The sequence below is a fragment of the Hipposideros armiger genome, unplaced genomic scaffold, assembly GCF_001890085.2.
Source record: "Hipposideros armiger isolate ML-2016 unplaced genomic scaffold, ASM189008v1 scaffold_105, whole genome shotgun sequence".
NCBI classification, from domain to species: domain Eukaryota; kingdom Metazoa; phylum Chordata; class Mammalia; order Chiroptera; family Hipposideridae; genus Hipposideros; species Hipposideros armiger.
In genome coordinates, this window is record NW_017731455.1 from 1,196,175 (window position 1) to 1,210,327 (window position 14,153).

At 34.5% G+C, this 14,153-nt stretch overlaps 1 protein-coding gene across 3 annotated transcripts in view; it reads left to right on the top strand.

The window, feature by feature from the left end:
* The window catches only part of SHOC2 (SHOC2 leucine rich repeat scaffold protein), a 65,493-nt gene that overhangs the window by 6,834 nt on the left and 44,506 nt on the right, over positions 1-14,153 (top strand). For all 3 annotated transcript variants that reach the window (XM_019646572.1, XM_019646571.1, XM_019646573.1), the window contains exon 2: positions 9,888-10,833. In XM_019646572.1, coding sequence (XP_019502117.1) covers positions 10,131-10,833 — 703 coding nt within the window. In that variant the 5' untranslated portion in view covers positions 9,888-10,130. The remainder of the gene's footprint in view (positions 1-9,887; positions 10,834-14,153) is intronic.

Below are 14,153 nucleotides of genomic sequence, written 5' to 3' on the forward strand. Positions count from 1 at the left end.
TAATTGTCACTTTCAGTGTCTTCATAGTAGTTGAGCATGCAGTTCTATAATTAACTTAGCCGCTCTTCCATATTAGCAGGCCTGTAGGTCATTTCCACGTGCTCACTAGTGTCAATACCGAGATGAACATCTTTGAGTGTGAAGCTTGTTTTGTGTTTGCATCTTGCACATTTATGCTTCCCCAGGCTAGGTTTTCAGGTATAGGATTACGGGTTCAGAAATGGTTTAAATGTTTTTTTTGTGTGCGTTTTTTTTTAAAGGCTTTATTAGGGAATTGAGGGAGCAGGACAGCGTTGGGGAATCGGGGAAGGGGAACAGACAAGTTGCTGTCCTTTTGTTCTTCAGTCTAGTGGAGGACGTCGCTTCACTGGCCCATGTTGGTATCATTGCGCTCTTCCCGGGTGAGGCAGTCGCTTGCCGGCCATTGGATGGCCGGCCGCTCATCGTGGCTCAGGGCAGCTCACGCCAGGTCACGCCGGCTGCCAGCCACTCACAGTAGCTTACGGCAGCCCACTGCAGCCCCACGGCAGCCCACTGCAGCCCCACTGCAGCCTCACTGCAGCCTACGCTGTCAAGGGCCACTCATGGCAGCCCAGCTCCAGGTCGAGCTGTTGTTCACCATCTTAGCTGTAGAGGGCGCAGCATCACTGGCCCTCATGTGGGATCTGAACCGGGGTCCTGCTGCTCAGAGCTGGCATCCCAAGCCAACTCCTAACCAATGCACCACTCGGCTGGCCCCCTAGATACTTATTGAGTAAAATTAAGTAGAAGTAAATAATTATCTGACAGTACAGAATCAGTGCAGTATAATATTACAACCTTACAACTTGTCGATTTTATGCCTGCCATGTGTTTCTTTGTTTACTTATCTATGAAATACATAAAATTGAGGAACATGTTTTTCTTCTTCATTGTTGAGTGAAAACATACCTGTTGCAATGATATGACAAAATGACATATTTCTGCAACTTTTATTCTGTTGAAGAGAGTAAGCTTTATTCTCATGGCATTTCCTTGTAACCTGGACTGGAAAAATTAGGTTGGAGGTCATAATTACTTTTTTGCTAGCAATATGTGCAGCCTAGCAGATTGGGTAACCTGAAATAGAATGTATTTAATTCAGTTTTTTAAAATATATCTTCTGGGATAAAATTTTGCTTTAGTTCTGGTTTAAATATATTGCATTTTATCTTAGTATAATCTATTGAATTCTATGGCTATATAAGGATAGGTAGAAGAGCTAATTATTTCTTGTTTTGTTGCTAAAACAAATATTGGTTTATCTAGCATGTGTTAATTACAGTTTTAAAGTCTGAAATGGGTTGCTTATACTAGGCAGCTTAAAATAGTAAGGTTTTGTGATTTAATCTTGAAGACATTTATTTCTGTACTTTGGAAGTAGTGATTTGAAATTCTTAATACTAGAAATATGGCCTAGTTTCAGAACACCCACTGAGCAACTGTGGGAACTCAGCTTGTAGTGCTGCAGTATTTTTTAATTTTCTCCACCTCCTGTTATATAATAGCTTATAGTAGCACAACAGAAGTTGAGTATTTGGAACAAGAATAAAGTTTATTGAAGCCCTCCAAAATGTGAGACTTTGTCAGGCTTTTTGCTGGGCTCTGAGGACCTAAAGATGATCAAATATGATGGTCAGTGAGTGAATGACATGAATCAGGTGGTAATGTTTTAGGTAACAGATAAGGCATGAAAAGCAAGAACTGTTTTGGGGCCTGAGAAAAAGGACTTGAAAAGTGGAGTCACTGTATTTGAACATTTAAAAAAAATTTATTAAAATTTTTATTTAATAACTCTGATATGAACATTTCCATGATGCTTGTGTACATCATTTAAAATTTTCAGTGGAAATAGCATTTCCCCCGGAATGTTGTGTAATCCAAACATTGTAGCATTATAGTAGTCTATGAGAACCAGATATTGAAACTGATTAGAAACTATAAAGAATGCAATCTACTAGTTTATATATGTTGCCCAGGAAAGTATGACTGTAAGGGCATTTGATAAAACATACTTTTACTAACTTTGTTAATTAAAAAACGGACTGAGTTGATCTGCACTAATTGTAATATCTGCAAATGGATATCAGTTAAAGATTTTTATGATTTGAAAAAGGAAGGACTTAATAAATTTGCAGGACTTAATAAATTTGCTTTACAAGTCAGCTATATAATTCTTGTAGAGTTAGCTCTGAGAGTAATGCCTTAATTCATGACTAGTTATTTAAATACAAAAATGTAAAAACCTTACCTGGACTTTTCTCAACTGGAGCTCATTTATACCTAACATTTTCATATATATATATGTGAAATATACAATATTTCATATAATTGATATAGTGATACAATAATTGATATAATAATTTTGTGTCAAGATTTTGAAGATTTTTGTTTCATCAAAGAAAGTTGAAATTAAATTTAATATAATTGAAATTTTGCTGTATTTATTACATTCAAATTCTTTGAAAATTGAATAATCCACAAATGGTAGATTCATGTGCTAAAAATAAAAACAATTTGTTAATTAGCCCACCTCTTTCCTAACTTTACCATTATCCAGTTTTTATAACTAACCATTTGATAATATTTGAGTTGCTTTTGAGAGTAATTAAAATTAAGTATTGTCAAATAATGTTTTTTTTCTTTCTGGCATGATTTAAATCATATATCACTTATCACCTGCTACTTACTAAATGGTTTTTTACATCTTTGTGGTATAAGAAGTTTTTACATCAGAGCTTCTGTAGACTTTATGGGAATCATATTTGGGATTATAGTCATAAGATAGTAGATAGTACATACATACCAGTTGTGAACTGGTTTGGTTTAATGTGCTAAATTAGAAAAATAAAGTGTCTTTTTATGCATATTCAAAAATATAAGCAAGAGCTGCCTTTCCTTGAGTAGCTTCTAATGGGAGAAATTCCATATTAACCTTAAGTTAAATTGGGCCTGGATGCTCAGTATATTTCTCTTGATCTTATATGAGACAGATTATTTGCTTTGGGGTGTTTAAATTTAATACAGAAAAAAATGAGATTATATTTTTCAAGGTCCAAGTGCATTATGTAAATCCTATTTTTAACAACTGTTGAGATAAGTAAATAGATAAAATAATTATTTGAGTATTTAGTCTTCTTCTAAATAGTCTCAAAATGAACTATATAAATGCAAGAAAGGCTATTTGTTTTATAATAATGGCAACTTACTAAATACTGATCCTTAAATGTAAGATGCCTACTTTGAGACCACACTCTAATCTTGTTATGTGTGGTACATTTATTTTTGTTTATATTTTTTCTGACAGTTTCTGGTAAATAGTTTATAGAGTGAGTAATGGAAAGGATTTATAATCAGATAAGACCTAGGGAAGGAATGTGTGGGTTTATACTTACAAAAACACAGCAGTTAAATGTAATTACCTTAATTTTTAGCTTAAAAGTACTGAAAATCATTTGTTTTTTTAAGTTGAAAATACTATTGAACACTATAGTCATCTTAGTGGGAATAACCTAAGATAGCAATTACATTTTATCTCTTTTGCTTTACACTGATAATTAACCAGCTTTTTGATTTATTGCCAATTTGTCCATGGTAAATGAAGCGTAAAGTATATCTTGGGAATACTTAGGTTGTGTGTGACATGTTTTGAGTTCCTTGGCAAGAAATGCAGTTTAAGCACTATTCAGAGGTAAATCTTTTTTGGGGAGTGTTTTGTGTGGCGTAAGAGCTTTTCAGGTAATGTTTGGTTTGGTTGGGATGCTTTATGTTTACTATTATATGTTAAGTTATTTTGAGAATTTAAATCCCCCGTACCCTACTGCTGCTTTTTAGTTTGGGATGTTTGAGCATCTTATAATTTATATATATGGTGAGTTGAAGTGTTGTACAAGAGAACTATAATCCCAGTTATGGCTTATATTGTGGGTTGGGTGAACAGGAATTTTCAGTTCTTTGCTGAAAACTTTTGTTTGCCCAGAATCAAAATTACATAATAAGTCTTATGCTTTCCCACAAGAAGGAATACAGATTTCCTGAAAAACTTTCATGTATTTGTTACTGTGTAAAATAGATTAGTGCTATCTCTCTCGATGTCCATCTAAACTATTTTATCTTGCCTCCTAACCAAAGTGGAAAAAAGTTAAGTGAATGAATTTGAAGGTGCTATGAGTTGTACACCCTTGACATAATTCTAATAAACATGGACTAGTGTAAGATGGTTATTTTTCCACAGACTGCTATTTCTTTAGCTTCCATGAAAACTACTCTTATCTCAGGTTCACTCTGCTTAAAGATGTGTTCTTTTCACTTTTCTCTGAATAATTACGTTCCCTTGAGCATGTTAGTTTGGAGTGCTTTCTTGATCTTTGGTCTTCCAATTTTGAGGCTTCCTTTTTTTTTTTTAACTCCTGAATTACAAAAATAAATAGCTTTAAGTGATTTGGAGGGGAGAGCAGCTTATTTTTGTCTTTTAAAGCTGCTTAAAAGAATAAGGCGTTACTTCAGATCTTTATAAACAAAGGAAAATACAAATGGAATCTTGCCATTTTTAGGTATTCATATCAGAATCTGAGTGATTTAAAGTTAATTTTAAGTGGAATATAGGGAAACTGCATGAGACAAGGTTTTTATATGTTTATCGTTTGATCATCTTCATTCAACAAGTGTTTATTGAGCACTTACTGTGTGCTTAATAAAAAGTTCATAATATTTTTTAAATTGCAGACCACTTTATAAAGTAAAAATTCCTTTGTATTTTTATGTAAGGAGCCTGCTGTTTAGTAGGGTAGATAAAGCCAAGTTAACAAATATTTATAATTCTTTCAATAAATATAACTGCTATGTGTGTTACACTTTATTTCTAAGTACTAGGATACAACTGTGAGAAAGAAGGGTCCCTGTTTTCCCATTACTTTAAATAAGGGAGTCAGACAGCTAACCTGGCAAATATAGTGTGAGTACAAAGCAATACATATTCTGATAGGGGAAGTTTTAAGTGGGAGCGTGGAGGAGGGGGTATTCAGAAAGCTTTTGAATAATCAGGGAAGACTTCTCAGACCTCTGAGCTGAGATCTGAAGAATACATGGGAGTTAGCTCAGTCAAGAACTGTAAACCTGTGTTTTTGGCAGAAGGAAATAGCTGTGCGGAAGTCCGAGGGACAAGTGATAGCAGGGATCTGAAAAAAGTTCACGTGACCAGAGTGCAAGTTGGGAAATGTCAGAGTTGGGGCAGAGAAGTAAGCAGGGGCCAGATCTTGAAAGGCTTTGTAATTACTGCTAAGAATTTGGGATTTTATCCTGAGGGCTATGTTTATGGGGGCCACCCACTCTCTCCCCAAGTGTTTTAAATTGGACAGTAACCCGATTAGATTTGAGTATTTGAAAGATCACTCTAATTACAGTGTACTGATTAGGTTAGGAACATGACAGAGGAGTGGTTGTGGTAAGACCAGTTACAAAGCTGTTAGAGGAGAGGCTTCAGGGGGCTGGGTAAGTGGCAGTGAGAATGTAGAGAAATTGAAAAGTCAGGAGGTTTTGCGGGAAGAATGGATAGGATTTGGTGATTGTTACGATGGAAGAGTTGAAGGAGAGAGAGGAGTCAAGATGAGTCCAGGGGTCCTGACCCCAGTACTACCGTTTTTAGTTGATTTCTCCTTAGCCCATATCTCTTTTAAGAAGCCTTTACTGATTCCCCCAACCTCCAAGGCTGGTTTAAGCACCTTCTCTTTGTGCCTCAACAGCTCTTACCACACTGTGTTGCCTTTCCACTTATTTGTAAGCTTACCTCCAAGGACTGTTGTGCCTTGTTATTACATACTTAGCACCTTGAACAGTGCATTTTATTTGATAGTATTTATTAAATAAAAGTTGACTGAATGAAAATATCATTTTTATATTTATAAACATTTAAATATTTATAACTGGAGAAAAAACTGTTTTTCTGAACTGCCAACATCCAAAAACTTGGTTTATAATTTCAGTGAATCAGATCATTCCATGCACTGTTTGCATATCTGTTGTAAAAACAATGTATGTTATAATTCAAATCTGACGTGCTAGATGTATTTAGTTCCTAATGGGCTATCATGGACAGATTTAAATAGGCTTTGATATTATGTTGACCTCTTGTATTATACATTCAGGTTTACTTGACATTTTTAATTACCTTTATCCTTTCCCAGTGTAAAAGTCAACATAACCAAACTCTCACTGTTAGGATTTTTTTCTGTTTCAAAATGAAAATGGCTTCCCACCCCTCCCTGATTATGAAAGGAATGAATACTTATTGTACATTTAAAAAATAATACAGGGATAAAGTGAAGACCATCCTAGTACCCAAGGATATCATTTGTTGGGTGCTCTTCTAGACTTTTAATATTACATATATGTTTATTAATGCTATGATAAAGTTACAAGAAAAACCATCAACAGAGGAAATATTTATCGCATATCTATTGATATCCTCATTAATAAATAAAAGGTATTAATATCATTTACATGAAGAATCCTGATAACTAGTATATAGCTAAATAAACTGGAAAATCTTGTATATTATATTCTTTACAAATTATTATATTCAAAGCACTGATAATTTCTGCTGTAAAGACACAGTTTTATTATGTTTGAAACACCTTATCCTAAACCTATTTGACCACGGAACTAGATGTTGTAGAAATAGATTTTGGGAAATGCTGAGAATATATTACTGAACATTTTCAGATTAACATGTTGGGGTACCCCAAAACATGTGTTTGCGTGACAGTTACGATTACCGGTAACCATGGGGGCATAATAAGCTTTTTAATATGGATAAATAGTAACTACTGTCCTAGTATGTAGACACACTCAGAATAAGAGTATAATCAGTTACAGTAGTATCTTTTCTATAATCCTGAGGGTTTGTTTTTTGAACTGGATATAAGACTTCTATACTTGCTAACCTGATGGCAGTAATATCTCTTCATATTTCCCTAATTACTAGTGATATTGAGTAGTTTTGAAACAATATTTATTGGCCATTTAAGTATTTTCTCCTGGGAATTGCCTGCCCACTTTTTAGCACAGTATTTGTCTTCGTGGATGCCCTCTTCACTTTGCTCATATTCTTAACTCTCCGTGCCATGCCACCTACCCTTTAACCACCTAGCTCTCCATTGTAGACATCTTCCTCACTTATGCCTTAGAATCCAGCATCCCACACTGGTCTGTCACCACCTGTGGATCTCTTCTTACCCCGTTCAGGTTCTAGTTCTCCATGCTGAGCCATCCCCCTCTGAGGACACCCATCCCCAGCTCACTTGGCCTCTGACACCTCTTGAAGGTTGCCAACATATGTTGATGTCCACTTTGTCCTGGTTGGGCTCTAATATCCCCCCCACGGAGCTGCCCCATTGTGGGATTGTGTTTCTCATCTCACCCAGACTCTGAAATCCAAGATGGGGTAAGGCTTCTGTACTCCCACCCTCTTTAGTCTGCCTGGGCTCTGACTTTCTGCTATGGGACATTTCGACTTCTCACCTTCTACCATCACTGGGCAGAAGCCCACCTTGCTCTGCAACACTCAGTTGCTTTAGTACTGACTTGTTCAGGGTGGGGAATAGGTATGTTTAACTTTTTGATATTCAAAAATGTTATTACAGTTATTAAAGAAATAAAAATACATCCTAACAGAAACAAATGAGCATATATGAAACACAAGTACAAGTATATTGCTGTTGTGAATGTTAATAAGAATTTGAGGTGTGTAAAGATTTACCTAGGAACTAAAAAATAAAACCAATGATTTAAAAAAAACCAGTATGTTATATAGTGATAGACACTCATAGGAGCTTCTGGGAGGTACTTAGCCTAATGAGAGGGATGTAGGAAAGACTTCCCGGAGAAAGTGATTCTTTAGGAGTCTTAAAAGATGTTTATGGGTTCACCAGGTAAGGAGGTACCTGGAAAAGGAAGAAGTGTGAGGGATATATATATAGGGGAAGGCATATAGGCAGAGGAGGAAACAGCAAAACTATAGGCATGGAGGGAGGAAAACTACCATATTTTCAGGAAACTGGGAACTGGTGAGGGTAGTATATAAACGGTGTGGCCGGGGGAACTAAGGGAGTAGAGATTGAGAGGAGGAAAGGATCATCCAGGCAGAGGGAACCAGCCGAAGAAAGATATGGTAATGCGAAAGCACTTTATAAGCATACTGTATCCATAGTATGATAAGACTGGAATGGAGAGTGTATTGGTACAAATGGTAAACCTGGAAAAGATAGAATTTGAAGCCTGGTTATGGAGAAACCCAATATATGTTTATATAAATGTATAAGTATGTGTATATATATGTGTGTGTGTGTGTGTTTAGTATGTGAGTGATTTCAAACCAGTGATTTCTCAAAAGTGCTAGAGCATATGTCACTTATCTGAGGACTTAATATACCATCTTATCAGTTACTTAGTTGTCATGTGAATGTTTTGGCTGTCTAAACTGTAGCCTTGTATAGAACGAGGCTCACATCCTCTATATAGAAATTCTTAGCACAGTTGAGACTATCAAATGCTTTTAGTGGTTTGATAAAATTTTATTAACTGCTTTTTAACCTTTAAGCTAATCAGGTGAGATGTTATAATTTTGTCTTTAAGCTTTAAGCCCTAGTACCAAATAAAGATCAGTTAGTTATAAAACTCTATTATAATAGAGTCACAAAACAAAAATTAGAGTTTAAATTTCAAAATTCTTAGGGAAGACTAACTCCTTCACAAAGACTTTACTCCTCTTTCAGCCTTTGTGAATCCCTTTAAAGCAGCGGTTCTCAACCTGTGGGTCGCGACCCCTTTGGGGGTCCAACGACCCTTTCACAGGGGTTGCCTAAGACCATCAGAAAACAAAAAGATATTTACATTACGATTCATAACAGTAGCAAAATTACAGTTATAGAGTAGCAACGAAAATCATTTTATGGTTGGGGGTCACCACAACATGAGGAACTATATTAAGGGGTTGCAGCATTAGGAAAGTTGAGAACCGCTGCTTTAAAGGGTCAGTCATTTTATCAGTGAACTATTTCTACTTTTAAGAACCCTTAAGAATTCTCACTTTTCCAATTCTTAGACTACAGACATGATTGAAGATTGCTTTTCGTTACTGTTTCTAAAAGATGGTCCCTAGATCTACTTGCATTACAGTCACCTACAGTGCTTATTTAAGTGCAGATTCTTGATACCCTTTTTCCTGAACTATTTGCTGTTCTCTGTACATGTTTCACTTTGCTCATTTTGTTCTTTTAACAGACTGCTCTCCATTCTGTCATCACCTTTGAAAGCCTTTGTGTTGCTTAAAGCGATCGGGTAATTAGTTGCAGATAGAGCAATTTTAGTGTAGTTGTTAGAAACACGGGCAGTGACTATATACATTGGAATCTCAGTTCTGTCACTTTTCCAAGATCACAAAGTTAATTTCTTAAAAATGTTTCTGTGCTTCAATGTTCCTATGTATAAAATGGGACAACAGTTTATCTCATAGGGCTGGTAAATGTATTAAATGAATTAATATTTGTAAATTCCTTATAATAGTGTTTGTGTATAGAAAGCACTCAAACATTATCTGCTGTTGTGACTTCTCCCCCTTTTCAGCCCTTACAAAGTTTTGTACTATAGTAACTTGTTACCTCTTCCTGTTAGATTGTAAATACACTTTGAAGGTAGGGCCCGCCTTGTTGATTTTTATAGCTTTTCAATGGATTTTGCATAATAGTTTGATAATTATGGTATCAAATCATGGAAAATGGCAAAATTATCAGTAAGATTGTTTTTTCAGGGCCCATTTGCTTAATATAAGTTATAATCTGAAGTATTAATACTCTCTCTGTATTATATTTCAGGAATTCTAATGAATCATTGACCAGTACCACTTTACCAGTTGGAATGAGTTACCAGAAATGGGCATAGTGCTTTCAGATCCAACATGTAACAGATGGCTGTTCCTCTATGGTGATGACTTCTTCAAGCCAACACTGTTTTTGATTCTGTAGGATCTTTGTTTCTTCATCTTTGAATTCCAATTACTATTGTTGGCAAGGAAATTAAAAGGAGTTCATGTAGTTTTTGCCCAAGCTTGAGTCACCATGAGTAGTAGTTTAGGAAAAGAAAAAGACTCTAAAGAGAAAGATCCCAAAGTACCATCAGCCAAGGAAAGAGAAAAGGAGGCAAAAGCCTCTGGAGGTTTTGGAAAAGATAGCAAAGAAAAAGAACCTAAGACCAAAGGGAAAGATGCCAAAGATGGAAAGAAGGACTCCAGTGCTGCCCAACCAGGGGTGGCTTTTTCAGTTGACAATACGATCAAACGGCCAAATCCAGCAACTGGGACTAGAAAAAAGTCTAGCAATGCAGAGGTGATTAAAGAGCTCAACAAATGTCGGGAAGAGAATTCAATGCGTTTGGACTTATCCAAGAGGTCTATACACATATTGCCATCATCAATCAAAGAATTAACTCAATTAACAGAACTTTATTTATATAGCAACAAATTGCAGTCCCTCCCAGCAGAAGTGGGCTGTCTAGTAAATCTCATGACACTGGCTCTAAGTGAAAATTCACTTACCAGTTTGCCTGACTCTCTTGATAACTTGAAGAAGCTGCGGATGCTTGATTTACGGCACAATAAACTGAGAGAAATTCCTTCAGTGGTGTACAGGCTAGATTCTCTCACCACTCTTTACCTTCGCTTTAATCGTATAACTACTGTGGAAAAGGACATCAAAAACCTGTCAAAACTCAGCATGCTTAGTATTCGAGAGAACAAAATCAAACAACTACCTGCTGAAATTGGTAAGAGGCCTTGGTTTACTATTATATGTAGTACTTGTTATGCTAAATAATTCAGTGAGTGCTTATCCATATCAGAAAATACCTGATACTAGCCTAAAAACATCTGGTTCCTAAATTCCATCTTCTTATGGTTTACTTTAATTATTCAGTTTTAGCAATATTAATAGTACATAGTTTGAGATATCTTATAGATTTAATAAAATGAGTTAGAATATAGATGTAATTGGGCCTTTTTCACACAAACCTAGTCATTCATTTTCATTGAAGAAAAAAATGAATTTGAAGCAGAAAAAAGATGTTTGCCTAATTTTTAAGTTGTTGCCACCTATTTTTAAAGTATTTGCAGCTGTAATTTTATTAGATGCATTAAGGTTACATTTACATTTTCCCATTTTCTGACTTTCCCTTCTTTACCTGAAAAATGTTTGTTTAAATTCACATCACTGTTCTACCTAAGTTACTACAAAATAGCATATCAGATCCTTATGAAAAAGCAGTGTCATATGAAAATTGAAGAATTTTTCTTTGTTTTGAAAGTACTCACATGTTCATTAAAAACAATTAATGAATACAGAAAAATAGAAGAAAAGTCTCCTATAGTAAATACAATACTGTTAGCATCTTGGTAGATTTCACTTCAGTTTTTATATATAAAGTTATATTGTACTGAAACAAAGGAATGTTTTTAAAAGAACGGTAGTAGGAAACATACATGTGTAAACAAGTCAGTAAAAAAAAAATCATTGTTTTAATATTTTTAATTATGGAAAAAAATCTTAAAAACATTTGGAATATAGTAAACCATTGACTTAATCAATTTTGGGAAATTGATTAAGGCATTGTCTATGGGCCATTTATAAGATTTATAAAAATTGATTATGCAACATTTTGAGGAAAGTTTTTCTTTTGTATGAAAGGCAAATTTATTCTGAATAAGAAAGGTGAATTAAATATATTGTTGCTTTGAGCATTGGTGTTATTGTGGGTGATAAAGGGAACTTTCTGTTTTTAGCATCTGTAGTTTTGTAGAGATACAATATTCTGTGCGTATTATAACAATTTATCTAGCTTTGAAAAAGATGCAATTTAGGTCTAGTGTTCCACTACATTTAACTTTAACCAGACACTTAAAATCTTAGTTAATTTTGGTTTAATTAAATGTACTTAGAAAATCCATGATAGATTTTCTCAAGCATTGCACTGTACTTATGACTCACTCATGAGATATTAAAATATTCCCAGGAATTTGAATGGAAATGCTTGTTTCCATGTTTTCAGATAGGGATGTGGTTGTTGAATGACTTGATTTCATACCAGATTCAGTCAAAATTTGACCTGTACGTATGGCTCCTTGTGGAATAGATTTATAGGCTATTAGAGAAAGAAATACTGACTTTTTATATAGAAATAAAAAATTATTTCCTGTCTTTGTTCTTGTTGTTTTGTATATGTATTGTACTCCACCCTAAAACTTTGGCTTTTATTCATATGAAGTCTCTCTTTAAGGATTTTTTTTTTTTGTAGAGATGTTATCAGATTACCCAGGAATTAAGAACACACATTTCTTATGCAAGAAATTATTTCATAGGATTTTAAATTCAGTTGTTCTTGAGTATATAGCTATTTAAGCATTTTTACCAAAAAGTGAATGTATTTTTAAAAATTGGCAAGTTTTATTTAATTAAATGATTGATATTTGTGGCTGCCTAATTTTTGACCTTTATTCCTAAATTTATAATTTTAAAAATAACCATATAATTTTTTAAAATGAGCAACCTCTCATTATTAGTGACATTATTAAAGTTTGTTGTAATTTCTCTATTTCTATAAAACTACTAACTTCATAAATGTTATTTATTTTGTTCCAAGCAGGGCATCATAGAAAGTAAACTGCTTTTAAATGTAAAACTTAATACAGTAAAACCTTGGATTGCGAGTAACTTGGTTTGTGAGTGTTCCCACAAGACAAGCAAACACTTCTAACACATTTTAATGTAGTAAACGAGCGATGCCTTGCAATACGAGTAGTTTGTTTCTGGAACGAATTATGCTTGTAAACCAAGGTATTACTGTATTTCTTATAAGGAGTTAAGATTTATAAGGTTTAACTTAGATGCATGGACTTGGGCAAACATTGCAAAAGTATGCATTATCTGTTTCCTTATAGGGAAGACAAAAATAAACGCCCAGTAAAAATAACATAATCGTAATAATAAGCATAGTTGTTGTTTTAGCACAATGTTATATACCATATACTATTCTGTACATGTATACTTTACATGTGTTATCTCATTAAATTTTTACAGTAACCCAATGAAATAGATACTTCTCCCCCCATTGTAACTGAAAATATAGATAAATTAGATAATTTAACTGAAGAAGTAACTGAAAATATAGAGAAATTAGATAATTTACTGAAGATCATGCAACTAGGAAGTTAGTTGGCAGTCAGAATTTGAACCTAGGTCTCACTGTACTGTCCCCACGAGTCTAGAAAAGTGGGTCCCACTCCCATAGATTATGATTTAGTGGTCTGGCAGGTCTAGGGGATCTGTACTTTTTTTTTAAAGAATAAGCTGGGTTATTCTATGTGTGGCTGCAGTTGAAAGCCATTGCATTAGGTTTTTTTGAGGGGGAAGCAGCTTAATTGAGGTAGAATTCATATATCATATAATTCATGCATTTAAAGTGTACAACTCAATGGTTACTAGCATGTTCACAGACTAGTGCAACCATCACAAACAATTTTAGAACATTTAGAACACTCTAAAAAGAAACTCTGTACCCTTTAACAGTCACCCCATTCCTATTTTCTCCCAACCCCTAGCCCTAGGTAAACGCTAATCTACTTTCTGTTTCTATAGATTTTCCTATTCTGGACGTTTCATATAAATGGGATCATACAAAATGTGGTCTTGACTGGCTTCTTTCACTTAGCATAATGTTTTCAGAATTCATCCAGGTTGTAGCATGTATCAGTACTTCATTTCTTTTTATTGCTGAATATATTCCATTGCATGAATATATCACATTTTATTTATCCATTCATCGGTTGTGTTGATAATTTGGATCTTTCCCACTTTCTGGCTATTATCAGTAAAATTACTACGAACATTTTTGTACAAGTTTTTATGTGGACATTTGTTTTCATTTCTCTTGTGTATAAGTGAGTGTAGAAGTGGAATAACTGAGTCATATGGTAACTCTATGTTTAACATTTTGAGGAACTACTAGATTGTTTTCCTAAGTGGCTGCACCATTTTACATTCCCATCAGCAGTGTATGAGGGTTCCAATTTCTCTATATCCTTAACATCCTTG